Below are 27,811 nucleotides of genomic sequence, written 5' to 3' on the forward strand. Positions count from 1 at the left end.
CCTGCCCTCCACTTCCTTTAATGTTCCCATGCCCAGAAATCTCAAGCAACAAAATCCACATACACGGGCTTCCCTGTTGGCGCAGTGGTTGGGAGTCCGCCTGCCAATGCAGGGGACGCGGGTTCGTGCCCTGGTCCGGGAGGATCCCACATGCCGCAGAGCAGCTGGGCCCGTGAGCCATGGCCGCTGAGCCTGCGCGTCCAGAGCATGTGCTCCGCAATGGGAGAGGCCACAACAGTGAGAGGCCCGCGTACCACAAAAAAAAATTAAAAAAAATAATAGAACCAAAAAAAAAAAAGCCCACATACACTATTAGGGACCAAGAAAAGGAACACTATTTTTAATAGATCAGGATTGCACAATGTCTATGTTGAGTAATTTATAGAACTATTGCTGAATGCCATTCTCCTTATCTGTCTGGGCTGCCTGGGGGAAACCTGGAAACGAATGTCTGAAAGAAAAAATCTTAAACTACAGTGTAGCAGAAATTTGTTCTTTTGATAAAATTGTACATAAGTATTCCTTTTTTCCTAATTCCTGCTGCTGCTCCTTCTTAAATCGTGGAAGTAGCAGGAGGAACACAATCAAGCAGACTGAAGAAGAGAGAAATCAGTGGGTTAAGGTTTGACTCTGGAAAGTTAAGATGCCACACCCTATCCAGTCTTCTTCCTGGGATTCATGTGCTTTACCATTCTCCAGTGAAGTCACAATTCAAGCATCAAGATTATCTATCTATCTGGGTTTTTTCTGCTTGGTTTTGTTTTGTTTTTTAACATTAGTAACAGACACGTGGCAGAAACCTCCACATGAAAACTCCTCTGTGGGTGTAAGAAGTGTTTTGATACAGAGCACCTAATCCAGACAAAGAGGTCAGGCAAAAGCAGCAAGAAGTAGGTAAAGTGTTCCTGGTCCTTGTGCACAGGTGTGAAAGGAACATGATGCGTTTGGAGAAAAGTTAAGTAGGGGCAGAGCACAGGGTGTTTGGGAGTAGGGTTAGGAGATAAGTTTGGGGTTGGGGAGTAAGAGGTACAAACTAGGGTGTAAGATAGGCTTAAGGATGTATTGTACAACATGGGGAATGTAGCCAATCTTTTGTAAAAACTATAAATGGAAAGTAACCTTTAAAAATTATATAAAAATAAAGCTTTTCTAAATTAAAAATAATTTTTAAAAAGAGCTAAGTTTGGGCAGAAGCCAGAACGTGAAGGGCTTAGTATATACTAATAACCACATGGATTTTATCCTGAGACCGTCAAAGAGTTTTGAGTAGGAGACAGGTTTGATCAGATTTTGCTTCAGAAGGATCACTCTGATAAAGGTGTTTGAAGAGAAGGATGCTAGACCAGAGGAAGGAAGGCCAAGCAGAGGCTATCAACAGTGATCCGGGTGGGGGGGGGGGGGGGGGGTGGGGGGGGAGGGCCAAGAGACCTGAAAAGGGATTGCATTCAGGCAATGCACAGCCTTCCTCCGTGCTGTTTCTTTGGTCCAGAATGTTATTCATACCTCTGGCCTCTTAGGCCTCCACATTTCCATTTTGATGTCTTCACTTCCAGGAAGCATTCTCCTTCCCCCACTGCCTGCACATGCCCCCTGTGTGCCCTGAGTACCCTGTTCTTATTCTTATTATGGCACTTTATTGTAAAGCACCTAGAACAAGACCCTGCACATAGTAGGTGCTCAAAAACATATATATTCCATGTATTTATATTATAAATTCTAAGTAGAGGGTTTTTTCTAAGTATTCGATACAGATTTTGTAAAGAAGGAAGTAAGCAAAAAGAAATTATTTGTACTACATAAATACTAATTTCCACTGTTGAAGTGAGAAGCCTTTGGTGTCCATTATTTAAAGTTTTGAACATACCTTAGTAGTTCCTCTTAAATTTTGAACATTCAAAAAATCCCTCATAAATTTAAAGTAAAATTTTGATATATCAGAATAGGATTTCCTTTACACAATGCCTTTAATTCTGTGATCCATCTGAAAGTCACGTAGTGGACTAAACGTTGTCATTATGAACAAGCTTACAATACCTACCTTAGCAGTTCCTGGAATCCAGAGGCGAGCAGTCCGAAAAGCTAGATTGGTGGTAAAATCATCTGTGTAGTATTTTCTTCCATTAGGATCAAATAATACAATCTCAGGGGGACCACTGGTCTGCCATGTGACTAGAAAGGTAGTGTCATTGCCCACACTGTGATCCACAGTCACAGTGTTTTTCAGTTGATGGTGAGGTTTAACATATTCACCTATACTTTCAAGCTGTTCGAGAGAATATACATGTGAAAGTTTCTAGCATATGCATAATCATTCCATTTTTCCTTTATTTTTATGACAAATAAAAATGGATTGGCAAAAATAAAAAAACTAACTTGGACATGTCCTATATTTACATAAATTATTTTTCATGTAAAAATACTTTGCTTAAGCAAAGTGTTATAAGTACAGTAGATATAAAATATTTTGTTATAGCTAGTACATGTCACTTCATTAATCTTTATCAAGAGATTTTAGCTGTTCTCATACTTCTGTCTTATCCAAATCAACATTAGCCTCGGAGCAGCAATTAAAACGAGCTTTTTTTTGACTTTTTTTGTGAATGTGCTCTAATTAATTTGTGTATAATCTGTCCAGATACCTTTATGTATTTTAATAAGAAATCAGACATTGGGTTTCAGCGGGGTTTAGTACATTTAAAAAAATCATTTAGTCATGATTTAAGCTGTGTGCACTTAAATAAGCTGTATGTGCACTTTGTGTGTGTGTGTGTGTGTGTGTGTGTAACATGCACCAAGTGCATACAGATGCCGGGCACTGTGCTAAATGCTTTACATGTATTATCTAACCCAATCCTTATGAAAACCGTCTGAGATAAGTGCTATTGTTACCCACATTTCCCAGATGAAATGACAGGCTTAGGGAAGTAAGCTGTCCAAGGTCACAGAGCAAGGAGGTGAAACAGGCATAGAGCCCAGGCTGGCTGACACCAGAACCCCTGCGTTTAATCGCTGTGTATTCACAAAGAATACCAGTCTATAAATAACTTTGAAAAATCATATTTATTAAATAAAGACATTAGCAACACTGTAAAATTGCTCAGACTTGTAAAGAATGTAAAATTCTGTTGGTGGATGACAGCAAAGACATTGCGGATTATTTGTTCAACTCAATTGAACAAGTGTCCGTGGACTGCTGATTACTGTGCCACGTTCCATGCCGGGCTCTGAGCTGTTGCAGGGGATTAGATGTAGTTTCTGCCCACAGTCTAGAGGGGCTAATGACATGCAAATAACCGGGGAGAGGTGGCCAAGTCTGGGAACCAATTTGAGTCATATGAATAATGTTTTGCTAAATTTGTTTTACTTTTTTAAACATTTCTTTTTATTTCATATTATTAAAGAGAAAATCAAGGGTAGAAAGATTATTCAGAAGAGCCAATTGTAGTCTAATCTAAAATATACATTATCACTTAAAATTCACCTCTTTCCACTTCTAATGACAGAATTGTGGTTATTGCCTTTACTCTGTACATATAATCTTCGTGTTAAGTATTTTCTAAGAATAATTTACTGATTTCATTGCTCCCATCAAGCCATTAACTTGGCAGGTTCACTTACCATCTGTGAGGAAACAGCAGGCGAAATTTTATTCAAAACATTATTCAGTTATATTCAAAATATCTTTAAAGTACTTTGAAAGAAAAAGAAATTGGCCCTTTGAAATAAATGGCTTGATTAAAGGAAGATTTTGTGAGCAAAATCAAATAAATTGTGGTAGTTGGAGAGATCTTTAGGAATTTCTAGAATTGAACAAAATAGTTGATACTTTTTATATTAGGGAGGAGCTTCAAGGAAGTTTTTAAAGAAGCAAAGTAAAATGGATTCTGATTGATGGCAAGTTTGAACTAAAACTAAAGCCACTGATTCTTATTTTAATTCTGGACCTTACCTCTACCCCATGTCCCACCCCCAACCCCATTTTGAGCCACAAGGAAGGAGCAAACTCTGCTATAGACCTTGAAAAGCTGAAGTAGCAATTACAGAAAATGACTCCTAGGGCTGAGAAGTAGACATCAGGTAAAGATGAAGCCTGGTTCTGGTGATGTCAAGAAGCTCACTAAAAGCCTTCTTTTAATGTAACAAGGACTGTTACGTATTCAAATAAGGTTAACGAGACAGCACAATTCATCTATTTTCCTTGCTCCCTCTCCCCTCTCCCCTATCTGTAAATATAATACTGAGGAAATTCTGACCTGAATATGTTGTTGAAAAATGTCTCCGGTTCCAGAGGAAATTCTACTGAAAGCATCAAGCATGTTATTGGAGTTGGATTTATCTGGAACAAAGAACTTTAAACCTCCTGAAATACACAATTGGGATGTTAGCTATTAAAATGTATAAAGTAAAACAAAAGATAAAGTGATAGGCCTTTTCTAACAAACTTCCTTTGCTTAAGAGGGTGAGTTTGGGGAAAGCAGGAGCTGTGCTTGACTTGCTTTGCACAGCATCCTATACGACCACATGGTGAGCAGGCACCCCAAGGCAGTGGTTTTGTTTGTTCTATTCACGGCTGTAATTGTAGGGTCTAGAGCTCTACCCAGTATGTGATAAAAACTCAATAAATATTTATTGAAAATAAATATTTATTGAAATCAATAAATATTTAATTAAGGTAATTCCTAGACAATCTAGGTTAATTGCTACCCATTTATATTGCTATATATTTACATTCTGAAAACATTATTTTCAAACATAATTCAATAAAACCTAGTTTTCAGTTTTCAAGTTAGCATATGCATTTTTTATTCAATGTGAGGAATATAAGATAAAATTATTCTGTGCCTCATTTAGAACAAAAAAAGATATGTGTGTAATATTGTATGTCTCCTTATCATAGAAGTTAGTGCATTTAAACATACTTTTAGCTCCATAATTATACATGCTCAGGCTGGTTTAACAAAGAAGTAATAATAATATTTTCATTAGATGTATATAATTGGCACTTTCTAAGGAAAGTATAAGAAAGCAAATTTTTGACAGAATTTAGCAATGACTTTGTTTTGTGCTTTTTCTTAAGAAAACTGTTCCTAGTTTTTTCAATTAAGCCATGTATTCTGTTGACATAATCTGAGTTTCATGGTGGTTCTTTGAATATTCAAGTTGAAAGGAAATGCTCTAAAATATGTTGCTAGAAATTTACCTGCCTGTGAGATGTGATAATTCCTCCAGGTTTTTGACTGCAGGTGAACCCAGGGCGATGGTATGAATAGTTGAACCACTGCTGAGCACAGCGAGGAAGCAGTTGGTGACATGCTCATCACCTCCACTGGTCACTAGTATCATCACAGAGCCGAAGGCTTTTCCATTCAGTTTTTCAACCATCTGAACACAGGGTGTCATTCATTTGCAAGGAAATGTGATTCAGATTGCCTTATTGAGCAGGAGAATTCACTCTCATTCCAAATTCCCCACCAGGGGGGCATATTCCTCTTCCAGGTCCTTTCTGACTTCCCACACTCTCCATGCCCATCTCCACTCAGTCCTCACCTCACCCCATCACAGCACTTGTCACCCTACATGCCATTGCCTGCTTACTCATGGACAGGACTTCTTCCTGTTCAAATCACTATGAGGTACCCCTAGTTTAGAATAGTGTCTATCATAGAGGATGTGGGAGAACATTATTATGTGAGATCCTTGCTTCTGAGATCCAATAAGTGGCCAATAAAAGGACCTTGAGCAGTGTTTCTCAACCTCGGCTATACACTGGAATTGGATGAGAACTTTAAAATTTTTTAATGGCCAGCTCACACCCAAGATCAATTAAATCAGAATCTCTGGGGGTGAGATGCAGGCATTGGAATTTTTGAATCCCCAGCTGATTTCAATGCGCAGCCAATGTTGAGAAACTCTTGGCTGTAGAAAGTAACAGTTGCAATTGTGTTCTGCCTGCTACCAGATGTTTAACACATGGCTGTATCCTCAGTGTCGAATCCACACTTATGCTGATTTAGGTGAACTCCGTTATTCTTGAAACATACCTCTGACCTTAACTGATATTCATATGCTTGAGGTCTAGTATGACTATAGGCAGGAGGCCAGACATGCTGATTTTGATTGGAAAACCCAAGGGTAACAACAGCCACAGATGGAACAGTCCCAGATGGACAGGGACAGTGTTAGAAATTTTTCTGATGATGCTGAAGTCCCCCAGCCTATAATTGAATAATTGTATTCAATTATTTACCCATTCCTTCAAGAAATTTTCCTTAAGCAAATATTACATGCCCTTTACTAGGCACAGGGGATTCAGTGGTGAGAAAGTCGTGGTCCCTGACCTTAAAGATAATCCATCATTACTTTCCTATACTTGAGACTCATGACCATATTGTAACAGATTGCCCCAAATCAGAAGCAACCTCAGATACAAAGTGAGGGAAAGGAAAGTGATGGTGAGGCTTGGGGTGCTCTACTGTACCTCAAATCCCTTCTTCAGCCCTGAGCAGATGCTGGTTTCTGCTTCAGCTGACACAGTGGTAGGCAGATAGGAAACCAGCAGCTTTCGGTCATCATCATTGTTAATTTGGTGCAGCTGGGCTCTGACTGTCCCTTTGCTATTAAAACTAGCAATGCCCACAAAGGTGTGAATTTCAACAACCTGCATCAAGTAAAATTCTGCTGCTTGTTGCAGTTGAAGGAGTCTGTCAGCCTATGTTGCAGAAAGGAAAAAAGAAAGGTAACAACATTTGGTTGGTAGACAAAAGTATAACTAAGTAACTCAATTAGCAAATATCTCTGCTAATTCTTTAGAGATGTCAGACTCTGATTTTTTGAGTTGTAAAGATTGACACTATGCTAGAATATTGTTTGATTAAATGCAGGCTTAAAAATGAATGCTTTTCGGCGGGGTGGGGGTTGGTTTGGAACTCTGCCCCTAAGAAGCTGTTCATGATTTACCATTCCATAAGAACACATACATCCACTATTTCTCTCCTACCTGATTCAAAGATCTGTAGAACCCATAGAGACTTGGTTTGTAATTGCTTCTTTTAAAATTCATCCTGGGTAAGAGGAAACACTGCAAAGATCTTATGGTAGAGAGGAACAGCAGTCAGGCATCTATCCTGGCACTGCTCTCTGTTATCATGTTTATCTTAGGCTGGGCATTCCATCTGTAAAGTGAGGGTAATAATAATCTTTCTTACTTGCTAAAATAGAATTACCGTGAGGATCAACTGAGATATGTATATGACAATAGTTACGCCTTGAATAAATATAAAGTAATGTTAGTGACCACATTTGGGCAGGTGATACTAGCGATGAATTCATTAGGGTCACTTGTTTTGAAGGATGTGGGAGCAGCAAGCTGAGCTTCAATGACCACCTGTTCAGTGATGATTGTGGTCTCTATCTCCAACCTAGACATCTCCCTTAACATCTGGACCTGCATTTCACACTGCTTAGGAAACACCACCAATTTAACCTCTCACAGGTATCTCAAACTCTATACACTTTGAATTCATTGCCCCCCTTCCCAAATATTGTTTCTTTTACAATATTGAGAGGTAAATTGGTAGAGTGGATAAAACAAGGACTTTGAATCCTGCCTTCAACTTTTACTAGTAATGTGACCATAGAGAAATTACTTATCTCTTAGCTTCGGTTTTCTCATCTACAAAATGGGTACATAGTAAGTACTTAGTAAATACTAAGTATTGCTAACAACATGGTCATGACCTCTACTCCTAACTAGTGAAGCCAGAAACCTGGAACTCTCTTTTGTTACTCCTGTGTTACCAGCCTCCATATCCTTGAACAGGTCATATGAATACGTCCTAAATTTCTCTCAAATTCATACCATCATTCATTTCATCATTCATTTTCATTTTATCTGTCATTTTTCTAGCCCAAGCCACTGTTAGTTATATCCATACCAATTGATGTACTTCCCCTGAAAAAAATTCTACTAATTTTGCCTCTCAGCCACCTGCATACACTCTCCTCTTCACTGGAATGCCTCCCCTCACCTCATCCAACTGGCAAATATCTACTTATGCTTCAAGACTCAACTCCAAGTTCATCCTCTCAGTGAAGTCTTCCTCAGTCACTCTCCTATAACCCAGATGCTGCCAGTGCCTCCACAGCAATTCACACCTCTGTGGAGCCTTGTCACATTGTATTGTGTTTATTCACATGTGTGTGTTGTCTCCCTCATCAGATTGTGAGCATTTCAAAGCAGACTCTATTCTGTCATCTCTGTATCCCCCAAGCCAGCACAGTATAGGCACCTGATAAATGAATGGATGGTCCTAATGGTTCAGTGACACTATTGACAGGAAAAGGGAGAGAAGTTTTCTTTGCCATGAGCTTGCTACTTTAGGCTCATTTCTCTTCTACTTCTCTCAGGTCTTCTTTCAAGTACAACTATCTTTCCCTTTCACTCCATCTGTTCTTGCTCAACAGAGGCAGGTAGTCAATATTAATGACTCTGAGATCATATTTGAAGATCATACCCTAGTCAACTGCAGGTAGGCAAGAGCACAAAATTATCTAGATGCTGAATGTATTAGTGGTATTCCTCATATTTTAGAGACAAGCCAAAAAAGGCAAATTTTCCAGGACTACTGATCCAGAGAATACAAGAGGATAAACTCTCCCTTAGGACAAGTACTATAATAAAATAACAGTTGTCACTTATAAACCAAAAACTTCATATTCAGTATCTCATTTTCCCTTTCAACAATACTATGAAGTAGTTAGTGGTGCGCTGGTAAAAGTTTAAAAACTGGCTTTCTGGTAAAAAGAGAAAGAGGGAGAACCCTGGATTTGTTGCAGTTTCTATGGGGTAAATATTCTCACTGTGGCTGATTTAAGCTGTCAGCCTGACATCGCTGAGTGCAAAGTTGGCAAGAGATATGTAGGAGCAGAGTCATAGAGATGATAGACCAGAAATAACCTCAGGAGCCTAGATCTGGGATCAGCAGACATTTTCTGTAAAGGATCCAATAGTAAATATTTTAGGCTTGGTGGGACATATATTGTCTTTTGCAACTACTTAACTCTGCTATTTTAGTACTGAAGCAGCCATAGATAATATGTAAACAAATGAGCATTGCTCTCTCCCAATAAAACTTTACTTATGGATGCTAAAATTTGAATTTCATATAATTTTCATGTGTCCTGAAATTTTATTATTCTCTTGATTTTTTTCTAAACCCATTCTTAATTTGCAGGCTATGCAAAAGCAGGTAGTTACTGACTCTGGGCATAGATAATAGTAAGAATAGTAGAAAAAAAATTAGGAAGTAATGAGTTTTGAGCATTTATTATGCTTATTTCAATATATTTTATTTAATTATAACTCTACATAGTTTATTTTTTAATAATGGCTATATTTACAACTGGCTTGCAAATTTCCTGAAAATTTAACAATTGACTCCTGTGAGCCAGTATGAACTGTCTCTGTCACAACAATGAAATAGGTATTGTTATCTCTGTTTTACAGATGAGAAAACTGAGCTTCAGAGAGGTTATTTGCTCTTGATTACACAGACAGTAAATGAAGGAGCCAGGACTTAAAGCACATCTGCCTGATTCCAGAGACTAAACCTCTAATTACTGTCTAAGAATTCTGGAGCTTTGGAGAATGGGTTTCTAGAAGGCTGCCAGATTGCCAGATGAGTGAGATATGTTTCTCTGTACACAGTGACATGGAAAATACATAATGGATATGCACACTCACTGCAAACTCAGTCTATTGCCTCGGCCATGGTTGTTTACCAGTGAGTGGAATGTGGTCAGAAAGGAGCTTTCCGCTACATGTCAGAGTTTTGGAAAGGGTTTTGGTTGGAAAAGGTTGCAGTTAGTAACAATAATGAGGCCTGGGAATTACCTGTGGATTTCATTTATCTGCGTTATCTCAATATCTGGGCCACATTCTGAATTTGTTTCTCTCATACCCAAGAAGAGATGATGCCCATGACTATTCCAAACATTTGGCCTCACCCTTCCCTTCCCTTACCCTCTGAAAAGAAAAAGAATTAAAAACTGATAGAAAAAAGTGATGGTTTACAACTATTTTCGTTCAAATGTTACCTTTGCCATCTTGCTGGACACATCCAGCACTAAACAGACCACTTTGTCGCCAGCCTGTATGAGAGAGAACGTGGGAGGAGGTGGAAGCTCAGTCCCTTTCATGGGAAAACCGTTATTAAAGTCGTCAGAGTCTGTGATTACATCCCACGTACTTCTGAGGCTGCACATTTGGTTCTGCAGGTTTGGAGCCTCTTGGTTGTGGGTACTTGCATTACAGAATTCAACCACCTTGAAAAAGAATAAAATAAAAGTACTCAGAAAATAATCAGAAAATAAAAGTACTCTTCTCACACTAGACATACTTCTCATTCTCAAACAACTAAAGGTAAGAGGAAAGGTGAGCTGAAACATGAGAAATCAGAAGTGCTACAGCTATGTCCTTCTTTACTTCAAGAATGCCATTGAATTTACAGATAAACCTTGGCACCCTTTGCTTGAAACTCTGGCATGCATGTGGTACTGAGGTTAACCTCTATTAAAGTTTTCTTGCGCTTAGGTAACAGAGAGTAGACCATGTATAAATATCTTAGGCTTTAAAAAAATAAAACAAACTCTCATCTTCCTTAGCATAATAGTGTGTTAAAGAAAACACCCCAGGAGATGTTATCTTATCTTGATCAGCCTATTCCTTGGAATCATATTTAATAACCACTGCACCTTTATCTATTGCTCAATAAACCTATATTGAGCTAGTTCAAATATTGACCTCTGTAAGACTAGGATAAGGAGAAAACCAACTTAAATCTACTTCCTGATCTCTCTCCCCATTTGGAGATATAGCCATAATTCATACAATAATACTAAACCTAGGCAGCACCTCTTTTAAAGGCATGATTTGCATTGCAAAGTAATGTGTTATCTACTTCCCAGTGGCTATATTCCTACAAACAGTAGATGCTTCCTGCTAACAGAGCTATGGAAGCTTAGAGGTAAAAGAAATCTTACAGATTCTCTAGCCCCAACTCTAATTTCTTAGAAAAGGAAGCTGAAGCTTCAAAAAGTTAGTAATTGCATAAGAACATGAGTTTCTTAGTAGGACGGGGAGATATGATAGAACCTGTTTTGTTTTTTTTGTCTGTATGTTTGTTTTTAACTCTTTTCTTTATATTTCATGACTATGGTTAGGAGATGGTAAAAGTTTTCTGACTGGATATTAATGAGTAGGTGTTTCAAATGACCAGAAAGATAATACCTAGCCACGAACAATGTGGATGAAATAACATGGAATTAGCTTGGCTTCAGATATTAAAGCTGTAAATTAAATTAAAACCATAATGAATTGGACAAGAAATATGAAAAAGCACCTTAAAGTTACAGATGACTCTTAGCCTTGACTAAAACCAGACTGAAGAAAAAAAAAATTATCTAAAAAAAGAATGTGTCAATCCAAGGAACATTGGGTTAGTCATAGAAACAGAAAACTTCGCAGAGACACTGCCCACAGTGTTCCCAGCTCAATGGAGAGGACGTGACCCACAGATGTGATGAAGTTGGAAAAATGTATCAGGTTAGGAAGGCTGATGTGACTAAATCTCTGCATCTCCTAACTCCCTCCTTTCTGATTCCACGCTCTCAAAATAGGCCTCTGGGTAGAATTTGGCTGTTCCGTGCTGCTTCTGTCAGAGAGAAAATGAACTGGCTAGAGAATGCGAGTGTCAGATCTCCATGACAGAGTACTCTTTTTAAATAATTTTAAAAATGTGTTCTGGATTCCTACACAAGTCTCTTGTCAGTTAGCGTGGAATACTGACAAGATTGAGTTTCTGAACCTGCAAAGCTAAGGGTTAGTTGACTTCCCTGACTTTTCTTTTTAAGTTCTAGAATATGCAAAACAAGGGAAAGAGAATTAGGGAATTCCATTAAAATAAGAGTGGTTTGCTACCTTAAATGAAGAAATATAATCATACGTTACATCCCTGTCATTAACCCGGTACACTTTCCTGTGAAAGGATATAGAAGCACCACCATACGAGCAATTTATTTTGAAGACTCCAGGTTTCCCCTTGTTAAATCACCTTCCCTGTAGAGCAAATAATCACTTTTCTAAAGGAAACAATTTTTACTGATCAGCTTGGACTGTCGAGGGGGGGCGCTGAGTTTTTTTTTTTTAATCTGTAAAGTAAAAACTAGATGAACTCTAAGGTTCCCCAAGCTCTAAAACGTAGTGAATCTTTTTTCTTTTCTTTTCTTTTTTTTTTTGACTACATCAGGTCTTAGTTGTGGCACACGGGATCTTTCATTGCAGCGCACAGGCTTCTCTTTCTCTAGTTTGGCATGCAGGTTTTCTCTCTCTAGTTATGGTGCGTGGGCTCCAGAGCACATGGGCTCTGTAGTTTGCAGCACATGGGCTCTCTAGTTGAGGCACATGGGCTCAGTAGTTGTGGCACGCAGGCTTATTGCAGTGGCTTCTCTTGTTGCGGAGCACGGGCTCTAGGAGTGTGGGCTTCAGTAGTTGTGGCTCACTGGCTTAGTTGCCCCTCGGTATGTGGGATCTTAGTTCCCTGACCAGGGATTGAACCCTCATCTCCTGCATTGGAAGGTGGATTCTTTACCACTGGACCACCAGGGAAGTCCCAAATGTAGTGAATCTTAATTGTCTTTTTGTTTAAATACTTAAAACATATCAGTCTATCTTGGGAAAAGATGGAATCTTGTAAGAGTTTGTTATTCTAAGGCCATACTTACAGAAGATAAACTTTGCATGAACATTATCGATGCAGTTGCATTTTGGGTGCTATTGTATATAAACATGCATCCTTCTTTGAAAATCTTGCTAATAATACAGTTTTCTTGGGGGCAAGGGCCTCTTTCACACAAGAAAATGCCTGTGATGTCAGATGAACACCTGAAATAGGAAGAGACATTGGGTCTGTTTTAGAAATGCTTATGTTTCTTTCTTATTGGCTCATAAAATAATTTGTTTCTAGGATCGCAGATTGCTAGATACACAAAAGACATTTTAAAAACTATTAAGAAAGGTCATTAATTTACAAATGCACTCCACTTGATTTTGATGAGAGGCTCTGTATTGCCAAGGGCTTTACCAGCTAAACAGGGTCAACGCAAAATTCACCGAGAAATCAACATGAACTTTTGGAGGCCCGAGGAAGGTCATGAATGGTGGTATCCTGAATCAGGGCTCCTTTGAGTTCATTGCCATTGGACATCAGAGGAAGAAGAGAATGAACATCTAATGATGATATTTAAAAGGATTCCTTCCTATATAAGCAGTCTCAAATGCTGTCAATGGGATAAAAAAACCATCTAAATTTTGGGAGAAGAATCAGTCAATAGCTACCAAAATTACAGCTAAAATTACCCTATGACCTGGTAATTCTTGGAAGCTATTCAATAGATATACAGATCTGCCTGCATATAATGGGAATAACTTATTTACAGCATTATGACTTGTAGTAATAACAAAATATGGTGAACAACTCATTTGTTCAACAATAAGGGACTGGTTGAAAAATTATGGTATATCCATACAATGGAACACTATGCAATTAAAAGAAAGAAGAGTGAGGAAAAATATATATTCATATTTATTTGAATTTTCCTGAAGAAACACAGAAAAAATAAATGAGAAACTAATAAAAATGGTGATCTAGAGGAGATGAAAGGGAACAGGGTGAAGAGTGGTGGGAGTATGCTATATAAGAGTATAACATTTTATATTGTTTTGGCATTTGACCACATAAATACTTACCAATTTTTTTTAAAAATCCAATAAAACTGAAAATTGTCAGTTAAGTTTTGCAGCCATTATAAACTCTATTTTAGAGTAAAAAAATAAACAGTGAATTTTAAACTTGCAAAAAAACACTAACCTTGTTACTGTAATTTGATTTTGCCCATTTACGTAGAAAGGTTTCTCATTGTTATATTCATCAAACACACCCCAACGGAGATGAGCCCATTCGTGAACAAACACTCTGCCTGTGGAAGAGAGAGTTTTTGTTTTGAGTTCCTAAAATTTCAGCAATAGACCTTGCTAATCAGTGAATACGTAACATCACCTGACTATATATACTCATTCTGAAGGGTTGACATGCAATTCTTGCTTCCACTTTCCTCTTCCCCACCCCGTTCCCATCTCCTTCTGCTTTACCCCCACCATTGTAAAAGAGGCAGTGTGAAAATATGTTTAGTCCTGGAAGTGCAAACCAGTGACTTACCTGTTGCATATCTGTTTGAAATTAGTGAGGAGTCTCACATTCTCTCATTTCCCTAAGGAAGCTGCCTAAGGGTTTCTATTTAGCTTTATACATGCCTATAAGTTCAGGATTCTGGGAAAGGAAAAGAAGCATATGGACTGAATGTTCAATTCAATGGACTGAATGTGTATATCTCCCCAGAATTCATATGTTGAAATCCTGACCCACAATGTGAAGGTGTTAGGAGGTGAGGCCTTTGGGAGTGATTATTAGATCATGAGGGTGGGGCCTTCATAAATGGGATGAGTGCCCTTATAAAAAGACCCCAGAGAGTTTCCTTCTTTCTGTCATGTGAGGACACAGTGAGAAGATGGCTGTCTATGAACCAGGAAGTGGGCCTTCACAGAAACCAATTTGGCTGGTGCCTTGATCTTGGACTTCCAGTCCCCAGAACTGTGAGAAAGTTCTGTTGTGCATAAGCCTTCCAGTGTATACTATTTTGTTATAGTAACCCAAATCGACTAAGACATCAAACCAGCAAATAAAGCTTTCCTATTCTTCAGTTTGTGTTATCCAGGCATGCCTGCCACTTTATTTTCCTATAGATAATTCTCCTGTCTACAGCAATGATTGAAACCCTGGGGCCAGGGAGGGAAGAAGGAGCAAAAAGGATCATAGAACCTCCTCTCCAGCTTGGGTGGTCCTTTCTCTTTTATTTTATTCCTGATTCTCCATGTTTATCTTCAAATCTTAGCTCATGAAAATCCTCATTGTCAGCATCAAATCCTTTATAAGTTTATCTCTACCTCTCTAAACCTTGTATTTTCTTCAATGTTCAGCTAAAAACTGAATTCTCCCCAATAGAAATTTTCCAGATTAACTCCCCTCCCCAAGAACACTTTTCTTTCTGAATTCTTTTAAGATCTGGGAACCCAGGAAATGTTTGCTGAGTTGACTCAGGCTGTGGCATATTATGCATTTTTTGGACCTTGGAACATAGGAAGGGAGGGGAACAGTCTAAGCTGAAAGTGCTAAGGAAAAGTTTCTGCCTACTCATGGAATTTAGAAGTGCTGGTGAAGTCATATATTTGTGCAGAGATTATCAGCACCTCAGAGTTACCAGGAAAAAAAGCCATTTTTATAAAGTTTTATAAAGTGTTTTATAAAGTGTGTTTTATAGAGTGTGTGGCTCCACTTCCTGCTAGTTATTCAGAGGGTAATAAAATCTATTTAGATTTAAATGGGGGTAAAAGTGAAAACATCATTTGAAAGGCACTGCTGTACGTTAAAATCAAAAACAAAAAATTAAGAATTGGATAGTTAGCCCTTGACCTACTCATTTTTTCTCACCACAGTTTCTTTCTCAGATCTCATCCACTAAATGCCAGTCTCCAAACCTATGACGCTGGCTTCACTGTCAAACTCTAGTCATCCTTTTTCCGCCACAGGCTGGGTCTTTCCACCAGCATAGTCCACTTTCCTCACAATCACTTGCCTAAATCCAGACTTGTGGATTTCCCCTTTAAACTGGTCCCTTCTATTTCTGCCCAAAACCTGGTGTGTTACTTAATGCTGCCCCCACACACACTCCTTGCCTTTCACTCTGAAGCAGTTCTGACCTCTGTTTCATACTGTTTCCCCTCTGGAATATCTCTCATTACTTAGAGTTGTTAGGATTAAATAAGATAACATTTGAAAAGCAAATAGCACAGCACTTGGCACGTAGAAAATTCTCTTGTTCTTGTTACTCTCTTTCTTGTCCTTCCCATCTCACTGCCTTCGATCTTACTCAAGTCTCATGGCTTCATACCTGGACTTCTAGTTATTCTCCTGATATCCAGTTTCTCCCTCATTGATCTGAGGGAGTCAGATTATCCTCACAGCCAGATTCAGCTTCTGAAAACCCTGCTTGGATGGTTTCACTCCTATGTTTATAAACCTTAAGTTGTGACTTGCTAATTTGGGCATTTGAGGCTCTCCATCACCTAACCCATGTGCATTTCAGCATTTTCTCCCACTATTCACTTCCCATAGTTTTTCTGCACCATCAGTGAGGTCTACTGTGCCCATCTCTCAAATATGCCCTGGATTCTTCTGCTGCCATGGTTTTATTCATACTTTTCCCACTCTCTCTCCCTTTTTTCCATTTATCAAAATTATATTCAACCTTAAGATCCTCTTCTTTGTGAGGCCTTTTCTGACAACCTTTAGCTCAAAATGCTCTCCCTCTTCACTGAATTCTTATAGCATGCCCTGTCTGGACCACTAATCTGGCGCTTAACCCTTTCTGGCTCACTTTGTCCCTCATCTTTTCATGGGCACGTGGCCTATCTCCTCATCCCAATGGTAAGTCCTTGGCAGGTTTCAGGTTCTCTGAGTCCCTTTTAGCATTAAGCACAGAATACTGTAAATAGTGCTGTCCATTGTCTATTTCTTGATTGGTCACACTTACCTCGTGATCCATAGACAGCTGTTAAGTCATCATTTAGTAGAAAGTCAAGTGTGAAATGAATGTATTTTCCCTCTTTTCCACACCCTCTGTATTGCAAGGTATATGGATCATCTCCATGTGCCCCATTCCAGTCAGTCACTATGACATTTGCCTAAATTAAAAGAAATGCCTTGTAATACTCTACATCGTGACTGTAATGTTGGTGACATAAATATCTACATTTGTTAAAACACTTTGAAGTGTACATTTAAGATATGTGTCCATTTTTCTATATGGATTGTATCCCAATTTTAAAACAGATTAAAAAAATAAATGCCTTTAGATGGAGTTTAAAATTCATTCACAACTAAATATCAACAAAACTATCTGTCACTTTCAAAAGCGTATATATTTTAAAAGCTTATCAAATTTCCATGGAGCTTCATTACTTTCATTTGACCTTCCCATTTTCCAGATTAAAATTTTCTCAAAAGTCAACACTGTAAAATTCTGACATTATAAATCACGATAAAAAGTAATTTAAAAGTTTGAAGAAATTTTAAGAGCATTTACACATCATTCAGAGCTGTACTGTAAAATGTTATAGCCTTTTGTGAACAACTTTCTGTGGGTTCTTTCATCAGTGCAAGACAATAGGATATGCTTCTTTTAAGCCTTGTCCTTTTATTCCCATAACCAATCAGATCAGCAAAACAATTATTCTATTGAAGTTATATTTCATACTGTACCCTTACCATTTCAATTACCATTTATAAAACACAATATTTTAAGTCAGAAGCTAAAGTAAATATCTATTCAAATAACCATCTAGAGAACACAGTTTTATATACAACATTGTTCCTTTTATTTTGAGGAATAAAGATAATATGTTGTCTCAAGACTTGCCCTTAGAAGTTAAGTATGTTGTTAATTTTTTTTAAAGTTGATTATGGAACAATAGATCTAATATGATCTTATAAATATATATATAACATCACTATATGTACTACATGTGTACTGGTGTGTGTGTGTGGGGGGGTGTACACACCGCTGAGGAATAGTGGAAGGTAATATTTTCTTTTTATTGTCCATATTTCTACATTGTCTTTTTGCAACAAGCATGAATTATTTTTATAATAATTAGCATTTTTTTTTAGAAAGATAAGAATTCAAGCCAAGGACTTTGCAAGGCAACACCTGTGAAAAGGGCTACGGGCATCATGCCCTTGAATAGTCTTCACTTGGACAAAAGCTCATTTCTATGTCTGGAAAGTTGTCCTGAAACAAAAAGGAAAGAGTACACTGTATGGGATAGAATACTCAGGCTGTTTGGAGTTATATACTACCTTACAGACCATAGTAATACAGCTTTCATGTACTTTTTTCCTACCCCTCCCCCCCTCCCCTGCGTCCCACCTACATTAGACTGTAGAGTCACAAGGAGAGGAACTATCTTGCTTTTCCTTGTGTCCTCTGCCATGCCTAGCATGGTTCCTGTATGTAGTGATCATTTGCTAAGTGTTTGCTTGATTGACATTATGAGGTTAAAAGAGTTGGTATGTAGCAGATATATGAACAGCCTTCAATAACTCTTTCCTTTAACCTTTCTGTTCAGTCATTTGTTTTTGTTTTTGTTTTTATTGCAGTACACGGGCCTCTCACTGTTGTGGCCTCTCCCGTTGCGGAGCACAGGCTCCAGACGTGCAGGTTCAGCGGCCATGGCTCATGGGCCCAGCCGCTCTGCGACATGTGGGATCTTCCCGGACCGGGGCACGAACCCCTGTCCCCTGCATCAGCAGGCGGACTCTCAACCACTGCGCCACCAGGGAAGCCCTGTTCAGTCATTTTTTTTAGTTACTTATTTCTCTCTTGTTCATTAGGATGAGGAGTAGCACCTGGGTTTGGTGTTGGTTATCTCCAAGACTTTTTGTCCCACTAAAGGCCAGATTGATTAATGACAACTATGTAAGGTATAGCTTAGAGCAAAGAGCATAGGTTTTGGAATCAAACAGGCATGAATTCAAATTGCTCTTTAATTTACCAGCTGTTTGACTTGGGATAAAATCCTTACCATATTTGAGCCTCAGTTTCCTAATTTGTGATAACAGCAACTAATTTTAGGTGTCTGAGAATTAAGCAATATATACAGAATGCCTAGCATTTAGTTGAAGTTTAATAAACAATAGCTCTGTTCCCAGTTTATCCCAGTTCGTCTATCGCTCCTATCTCCAAGCCCAATCATCAAATGCTTTCACCTGGTCATAAATCAGATCATTTTAAGGACCCCTTTAACTTCTTCAGGACACTGGGGTGCCTTTGAGATTGCTATATCATTCAATACCTTCAAAGGAGATCTAAGAATTAACACAATCTTAGGAAAATTCATACCAAGTGACACAAATAAGGAAAAGGGGAAACTACCACAGTCTCAGCCCTTCTATCCGAGCGGTAATTACAGATCTTGAACCCACTCCATTGCTGAAGCCCTGAGCTATATTCTCAATGCCTCTGCTCCTGCCCTTTCCGGTAGCTACTAGGACTCTTGATCACAATAATTTCAAACAGTCATTTGCCAAATTTATTTAACATTTATTTATAGCATGCATACCAGTATGTGCCAGACATTATCACGGATGCTTAATTATAATCTACAGCTTATGAGAGTCCTTTGAAGGTTCTTTTTTTGGTTGGAAAAAAAAAAAGGTAGCCATGCCTCTCTTCCCTGCTTTCTGCCTTGCTTCTTATCAACATACTCCTCAAAAACAGTGTCCTGGACTTGGGCTAATGTGAAATTCTGCTAATTTGCACTCTTGCAGGACAAGAAAGTCATATTTTTATATGCATGGGTGGCTTCGGTTTCTGTCTGTACATGTATGTTTACTGTCTCTGACAGGGTGGGAAATGAGGATAGTCATAATTGAAATTATTCCCTTTACAGCTCATACTCAGTAGAATAAAACTAGTTCTTGGTCCCTAACCAAAAATTTCAGAAAGGACTCTGTAAGTTACATAGTAAAGAGATCTTCTGAGAGGCCGCTTGGGCAATGGCATTTTGCTTATTTTTTACTCCATAATTTTCACTCATTTATTACATTTCCATACATTTTGCACATAACAATCTTTTCAATAATATTGTTTGTGTATTAATATTAATTTGTTTTTGTCTAAGTTCTCACTTTTAAAGTTTGAACACATTATATTTTTTTCTTGAGTTAAGCACATTTAATGAAATCTTGAATTACCTTTTCATATGATTCTTGTTTTACTTTGCTGTAATTATTAGCTTTCCATGTGGCAGGTATTAAAATCTTTATATTTCTGAAAAACACTCTTCTCTTGGTAGCATTGAATAGGTAATAAGAAGCTTCAGTTATCATTTCCTGTAACCAAATAAAAGAAAAGCTTATTTTATCACTTGTAAATTCTTAATGTTTTAGTTTTCTGGTTATACTTGAATAAGCAGTAATAAAAATAATGAAGGTATTTTGAAGGAGCCCATTTCTTTTAGAGACAGTATTAGATTTTGGGGAAAACCTAGGAGCAAAATAAATAAACTTCAAATGGTTATCTGGAAGAGATTTTAGGACACTAATTGTGTGTCTGGGTTTGCCTATATAATTTTCCAAATTTTGTGAAAGACTTCTAAGCTTTTACCGAACAAATCCTTTTCACGGCACGCCTTTCCAAGACCACACCTTATGACAATACTGATTTCACTAAAGCAATACCAAAGGGAGACTCAAGTAATGGAGCTATGGGCCTGCCTTACCATATCAAGGTGAAAATAGTCAACTGCTTTACAGAACGTTCAGGTGAAAAGAAAGGATGTTGCTCTTTGGCACTCCGTTCAAACTCTCACTCTTTCTGTCTGAGAATTCCCATCCTCAGGATGGAATCCAACAACATAATTTTAATAGGCACAATCATGCTTATTCATCAGTCAAACATCTGGTCTTTGTTGCCACAATGGATTATTTTTTAAGTTGCTACCCCCAAAGCAGCCATGTAGTTAAACACAAAAGCTAAAATTAGTAGTAACCAGCAACAACAAATAAAAGAGGGCTAGATCAACAGTCTGTGAGCTGAGACTACACAGAATTAGGTGAACAAACTGGCTTGGCTGTTAATTGTAATTTTTGTTGCTATTTTTGAGAAACATCACTTTCCTTACTGCTCAAATACAAACCAGGCAACTCCTTAAAGAAGGCTACAGGTCTGCTCGAATAGGATAATGGTTTTGACTTCATACTTGCCACTCACCTTAATGTTTGGGATGAGTTTCTGATCCTCGGATACCTGAGGATTGATTGCAACAAGTAATCCATTATACCCATTTTCTTGAAGCTGCACTCCGGCTCCCAGGAATAGGAGTTCCGGACCTAGGACCACCAGGAGAGTCACAAACTTCAGGCTGCAAACAGGACCTGCACTGTCCCCGTGGGTCATGTTGCAGAAAACCGTCTGCTTTACTCACACTGGTCCTGCTGGGCACATTGTGCTAAGTTGTCAATGGCGGAGCAGGTAGTTTCTTCCTGAACTTGGAAGGGCTTAGAGCTTGTGATGAAGGAGGTGCCTTCTTTGCAAAATCTTGGGTGGATCTTTCGGAGACCTGTCTCTACAAGTCTTTTTTCTCTGGGCGATGCCACTCTTGCATGTTCTGTGGCTGAGCTTCCTCCTGAATCATGGTTTGGCAAGAAATCTTCCACCCCTTACTCATTTTATGTCTTCTCAAATGGAAATAAAGGAGCTTAAAAGAGGGAAGCCTGGCTGGCTGGGCTGAAAATCAGAGAATCTGGGTTTTTCCATCCACTTGCAGTAGAAGCACAGAAATCTAGAAATCCTTGACAACCTCCTCCATCATTCAGAGCAATTCCTTCCCTACTGCACTCGTCATTTTTTGTTTGATGTAAGATTCCTTTGTCTGCTTATTTTGAAGATTTGGAAATCCATCCTGCAGCCCTGTCCCTGGGGCCTTTCATCAGGTAGTCTGGGAGAGCTCTCAGCTGATGGCTGGTGGGGGGAAGGTATCAGATATCCCCCAGAGAGGGCCAAGTGCCAGGAACTTGGATGTCTGTGCAGGCCACAGTGGCCTTTCCTTCTGTCCTTTCTGCCTTTTCTCTCTTGATCAAGGAAAAGGATGAATTTCTCTTTCAGCACCTCTCTCCTGAGAGCAAGGCTATGCCTCCATCAATCTTCCACTTCCAGGCTTCCCTGGTGGTGCAGGGCCTGCCAGTGCAGGGGACATGTGTTTGATCCCTGGTCTGGGAAGATCCCACATGCCACGGAGCAGCTAAGTCCATGCGCCACAACTACTGAGCCTGCACTCTAGAGCCCATGAGCCACAACTACTGAAGCCCGCGTGCCTAGAGTCCGTGCTCCACAACAAGAGAAGCCACTGCAGTGAGAAGCCTGTGCACTGAAAAGAAGAGTAGCCCTCGCTCGCCACAACTAGAGAAAGCCCGCATGCAGCAACGAAGACCCAATGCAGCCAAAGATTAAAAAAAAAAACCTTCCATTTCTGCAGTAACTATCACAGGATCTGGAATATAGCAGGCCTCACAAATATTTTATGAGTGATTAATAATATTACCCAATAATTTTATAATGCTTTAGAGCTTACAAATGAACCCACCTAAATGTCAATTCCCAGATACAGGTATAATTTTTTTATTTCTATTTTTCAATGAAGACACTGAGTCTCAGAAAGATTATGAAAATTAGCCAGTGGGGAAAGGTGCTAACTTTTATTGTGTGCTGGGCTTTATCCTTCCTATCTTATGGGTGACAAAACTAAGGCTCAGAAAATCTAAGTAACTTGTTCAAGGCTGTGTGAGTATTGTCATAGGGCTAGAATGAAACCAACTGATTCCAAGTTCCATTGTTTTTCAATGTATCGTGTCTCTCATGTTCTCAAGAAACTAGAAATGAAGTGTTAAGAGCTGAAATGTTGAGGGATATTGAAGGGAATTTTTCTTACTGTCCTTCTGTTTGGAACCTTTTCTCCCACTGCTTCTCACCTGTTTTCCTTCAAATTCCTGTTCTGTCCTGGAAGCCTGAGCTGAACTCCCTACCTATCTCAAATCCCCTCTTTCATGCTTTCAGTGCATCAGATACCTCTCCTTTGAAGCATGATCATGCCTACAATGTCACATTCATGTTGTGTAATTGGTTGTCTCCTTCACGCTGAAGGGCTTATGCGAGAAGGACCCTGTCTGTTTTTATCACTACCTCCTCAGCACCTAGATCAGTAAACACTCAATAAATATTTGTTGAATGAATGAATGAACAGAATCAGAGAAGTAAATTAAAGCAGATTACGAAGAAGCCCTGGATAATAGTGTGAAAATGATCTCCCCAACTTTGAAAATATCAGTTCTAGAAGGTATTGCTTCTGCTCTGGAGCAGTTTCCCTCTTCATCCCTCTTGAAGGAAGTTGCTTGGGTTTTGGTTGTTCCCCTGGGGGTGTTGGAGAATAGAATATCGCTGGTCACCACGTGACTGCCAGAGTTGCTCATGCTACAGCTCAGAGGTCAATTTAGCTGTCTTGTCTTCTCGGGCTGATTCCCAGCCGTGGGTTTTTTCCCCTCAATCACGCTGTGTCTACAGAGTGGAAGCTTCAAGGCGTGGCAACTCCAAAGGCTTTGCCTGGAACTGTGACTCATTGGACAGAACAATGCACTTTATTTTCAGCTTTCCTTGACAGTTTATTTTCTTACACTAATCTATTGTGCTTTTAAGAAAAACATTCCCATCAGCAAAGCAATATACTAAAAAATTAAACTCATAAGCCACACCAGGAGAGTAGCTTTTCACCACAATCAGGGATGTTTCTTCTTGCCACCGTGCACACTTATATAAGTTAACTGGCTGAGGGGGCCACTGAGGACTGACATCCAGCTCTCTCTCTACTTGTTCTTGTCAATAGTTACAATGGCTCCCTTAGAATGAGGGGTAGAGAGTGTATGCAGCTTTATAAAGAACAGCCATAAATGAATAATCTTGTCCAACTTCACTTGGGTTAAAACCTGAACAGGCACAGTCGGGCTTTGCTCACCCTGGGCTGAGAGTCCAGGCATGACATCCATTCCTGTCTATCTACTTTTTGGTTCCTTGGTTCTGGAACCTAATCCCTGGGTCTGGCCACTTGGCTGGCACCTGTCTACAGATTCCCAGTCACTGACCCATTTTTTCACTATGTCTTGGGAGTCATATTCACTCCTGAAAGCCCTTTCCTACCACCTCTGTTCTGACCTACCCTGAGAACCCTTTCTGCTCTCAGTAACCAGGCCTGGGGTCAGGCTAGCTGAGGATCTCTTCTTCCTGCCTTCTCTTCTGATCAGGCTGACCCTACAGGAGACAAAACTAAAAAGCTGGCAAAAACTGACTTAACTCAATAACTTAAAGGCATTCCTGAGCAGTGTCCACTTCTGATAAAGTGTGAGACTTTGTCAAAAAACCCACCTTATCCTTTCGCTCAAAAAACCTCACTGCTTCTGCTTATAGATTTTATGATATCTGAGAAATGAAACATACGTAAAGTGAAGAAATATGGGAATACAATGTTCAAGCATTTATTTCAATATTATATAAATTCTAGGGATCTGGTCTGTTTTTATCTGCTTTCAAGAAAATAAGAGTTATTCAATTTCAGTAACTGAAGAATCTAAAGCACATCTTTGTTCATTGTCTGAATCTGCAGTTCAACCTGAACCCAGAAGGCCTCTCTATTTTTTCTTTTTTTTCATGGAGTCTGTAGGTTGAGACCCAAAATCAAAGTGAGTTAAACATGCAGTTGGTGTCAGAGAATCAGGAGATTTGACATCTTGAGGAGTCCAAGAAAGTTTTGGATTATTTTCTTTCAGGCTTTTGTTTCAACTCATCAGCAAACCCATTTAGAAGAGGAAAGTATAATCCAGTGTGTGGCTTGGCTGCAAAGCTGATGGGCCACTTTCGTTTTGCAATGTTTATGAAATAAATCAAAACAGAAGGTGAAAAAAATTGTAGACTAAGAATTTGAATAAAACATGGAGCTTGCTAAGGACCCAGATGGCACATTTTGTACCTACCTTATCCCATTTTCTTTATAGTTATACTCATTTTCAAGGCAAAGGAGTGAAGTGGATGGTGCAGATAGGGTCTGGGAAGTCATTTGTGTTTGGTGAGTCACCACCATGCCAAAGCATTGAGAGCTTACACTTCGTTTCTAGTTTCTTGAATTCTCCCTCTGCAGTCTTTCACCTCCGGGATTTTGCTAATAAGCCTCCTCCCCACCCTCATGGTGGCAATAACAAAGATGACTTTGTGCACCAGAGAAACCTCCAAAATTTGCCAAAATGAATGGAAGCAAGAACTACTTTTAATGATAAGCCAATAAAGAAAATGTGAGAAAGTTATGGAATATTCCTCATTTGCAAAAAATTCTATAAAATTGCATTCTATAAAATATTGTTCTATCCATTATGAACCAGATAGTGTATAGTATCATGGTATGTATAAGGTATTATCATTATTACTATCATTATTTTTCCAGAGAAGAAAAAAAGAGAAAGCAGAAATGTAGGGGAAATGTTGTAAAGAGATGAAAATAACCAGAGAGACTCAGAGAATAAGAAACAGAAGTATTAGTATAAAATCTTGACTCTGTTTCCCTTTCTGTTTTCTTCCTGCTCTGATTCTGTCCTCAGTACCTCTCTGAGGCCCAGGGCTCTGCCAGATTCCCTGGCTTCCTCCATTCCCACAAACAGGGGGCAGCAGGTTTTTTGGTTTTCCTTCTCTCCTTATGCAGCTTCTACTAGTCCATTTAACCCCCGCCAGCCCTGCAAAGAACAGGAAGCAACTCCAATTAGATCTGGCAATTGGGGGGATTAGGGCTCCCCCTTCTGTTTTTGGGGTGTAGGTACATGGGGCTCTGAATTCCCAGACAAAACTCTCAGCAAACAGAATTAGCCTGCAGGGACCTCCTTCTAGACTACAGCAAAAGCTACTTAGAGTAGTGCTTTTCAAACTTAAATATCCCTAAGAATCACCTGTTCAAATGCAGATTCCGACTCTAGAGGTCAAGGTAAGGCCCATATTCTGCACTCTTATCAAGCTCCCACGTGATGCTGAGGCTGCTGGTCTTTGAGCCCCGCTTGGAGCAGTCTTTATATCAAGAGTTCCAGGGGAATATCCACGGATTTACTTCATGATTACAGCCTTCACACTAGAAAAAAGCAGTCTATGTAGTCCTTAAATATATTTTAAAATTTTCTTTTGGGAAAGGCCTGTGTTTTCTTCAGAACTCAGGAAAAAAAATATTGCATTAATTATGGATTTTACAGTGACACCATTGTTTATTCTTTGGAAAGAAACAACTACAGAGTACAGAGTTAAAAATAACAACACCAATAAGTGGGTTTTAGATTCTCAAAAGCCATAATCATCTCTCTATTATTAAAGCCCTTGCCTCAAATTCAGTCTGTTTTCTTTTTGATGATTAGGTGAGTCTTGATAAGATTGTTTTAATGACCTCCGATAGATATCTAGCCTCAAGCAGTAACTCCCAAGAAGGTACCTTATTTAAACAAGGAACTGCTTCCTTAACTTTTATTTCTCTTTTTTCCCTTGCTCATTTATTCATTCATTCATTTATTCACTCAAAAATAAGATTGTATCAAATATATCTTAATAAGCCTGTTGAAAACATAAACTGTGTTTCTACTAGATGTCAGGCACTGTTCTAAGTGCTGGATGTAAAATGAATGAAATGGACCAAGTCCCTGTCTGCAGGGAGTTTACACTAGAGGAGAGAGAGAGACAACAAACAAATATAATGGGATACCTAGTGAAAGTGTTATGAAGAATAAGAAATCAGGTAAAGGGGAAGAGACAATGAGAGAGGTTTGTTATTTTGTATCAGGTGGCTGGGCAAAGCCTCACAGGTAATATTGTTAGGAGTGACGGAAGGAACCATTCGACCACTTGAGAGAGAAGTAGTGCAGGCCGACAGATGGGCAAGTGGGAAGGTCCTGAGGCTGGAGGGTGCTTGGAGTGAAATGAACACAGGAGAGAGCAGTGAGAGATGCCGTGAACTGGAGGGAGCTCTGTCTAAAGCACAGATCACATAAGGCTTGCAACTGTAAAGTTTAAGAAACAGAAACCTCAATTAAATAAAGTTTGGAGACCAGAAGGGGGAGCTCTCATGTCCTGAGATGATAGCTGAGCCCAACAGGAAAAAGAAAGACTGCTCTTCTTTTTATGAGGACTCAGCCAATGAAAAGCCATGGATTCTGGGTTTACTCTAACTTTCCCAACTTCCCTTTCCTCTCTACAAAGTCTCTCCTTCCCTTACTGTGGGGGAGTTGCACGTGACTCACCATGGTTGGAGATCCCAAGTTGTAATTCTCTGCCGATCCCAAATCAACCCATCTTTTTTGGAGAAATACCTGGTAGTCTATTTGCTCAACCAGAGCTCATGGGAAAACTGGAGTTTACCCATGAAAGGGGAAATCAGTGGTGGATGTGGAGGAGTGACGTGATCTGACTTTCACATGTTTTGTGAGGAGGCCAAAGGTGGAAGCAGCGGCCAGCAAGGGGGTTATTGCTGAATGCAGGTGAAATGGACAGAGCCCAGACAACAATTTCGGTTGTCTTCTTTTAGCCTTCCTTCAGCTTTCTAGGAGTCTCCTTTTCACCCACCATTGAATATTCTTGCTATGAAGGTAAAATAAAAGCCCTTCAGCTTATATGCTTATCAAGAGAGGAATCAAGGAATACTTCATTGCCCAGAAGTGACGAGCATGATGCTAACTCCCAACAGAAGATATAAAATGAGAAACAATGACCTGAAAAGAATCTGAGATCTGTAGTTACCTGTAGTTAAATGACATAAAAATATACTCCAAGTTTATAACATAAGGCTATGGTTCTTGATGCTTTGTCCATAAGTGCTCTGTAAATGGTAGCTATAGTTGTTGTTATCAATATAATTCTCAGTTATTGTCAGCTGGAGTCCCCTTACTCCTCAGAGACCTACATGTAATTGGCTGTATCTATGTCAATTCCATGGCTTATGGAAGATCAAGTCCCCCTCCTAGACTTCTGCAACTGCTTGGACACTTGACTTCTTTTTTTTTTTTAAACATCTTTA

General features: G+C 39.1%; 1 protein-coding gene across 2 annotated transcripts in view; it reads right to left on the reverse strand.

The window, feature by feature from the left end:
* Nucleotides 1-21,268, reverse strand: part of CLCA2 (chloride channel accessory 2) — a 37,205-nt gene extending 15,937 nt beyond the window's left edge. The window contains exons 1-10 of one of the 2 annotated variants that reach the window (XM_022580918.3): nt 20,944-21,266; nt 19,926-20,063; nt 16,705-16,855; nt 13,926-14,034; nt 12,781-12,940; nt 10,096-10,323; nt 6,479-6,709; nt 5,205-5,382; nt 4,254-4,360; nt 2,039-2,263 (exon numbers count right to left, since the gene is read on the reverse strand). In XM_022580918.3, coding sequence (XP_022436626.1) covers nt 2,039-2,263; nt 4,254-4,360; nt 5,205-5,382; nt 6,479-6,709; nt 10,096-10,323; nt 12,781-12,940; nt 13,926-14,034; nt 16,705-16,855; nt 19,926-20,063; nt 20,944-21,129 — 1,713 coding nt within the window. In that variant the 5' untranslated portion in view covers nt 21,130-21,266. Of the gene's footprint in view, nt 1-2,038; nt 2,264-4,253; nt 4,361-5,204; nt 5,383-6,478; nt 6,710-10,095; nt 10,324-12,780; nt 12,941-13,925; nt 14,035-16,704; nt 16,856-19,925; nt 20,064-20,943 lie in introns of both variants that reach the window. The other variant, XM_089920057.1, reaches the window with a different exon arrangement.
* Between the last annotated feature and the right edge of the window lie 6,543 nt (nt 21,269-27,811).

This window comes from Delphinapterus leucas, chromosome 1 (assembly GCF_059928025.1).
Source record: "Delphinapterus leucas isolate spDelLeu-1000000601 "Yukka" chromosome 1, BTC_Dleu_Yukka2, whole genome shotgun sequence".
Classification (NCBI taxonomy): Eukaryota; Metazoa; Chordata; class Mammalia; order Artiodactyla; family Monodontidae; genus Delphinapterus; species Delphinapterus leucas.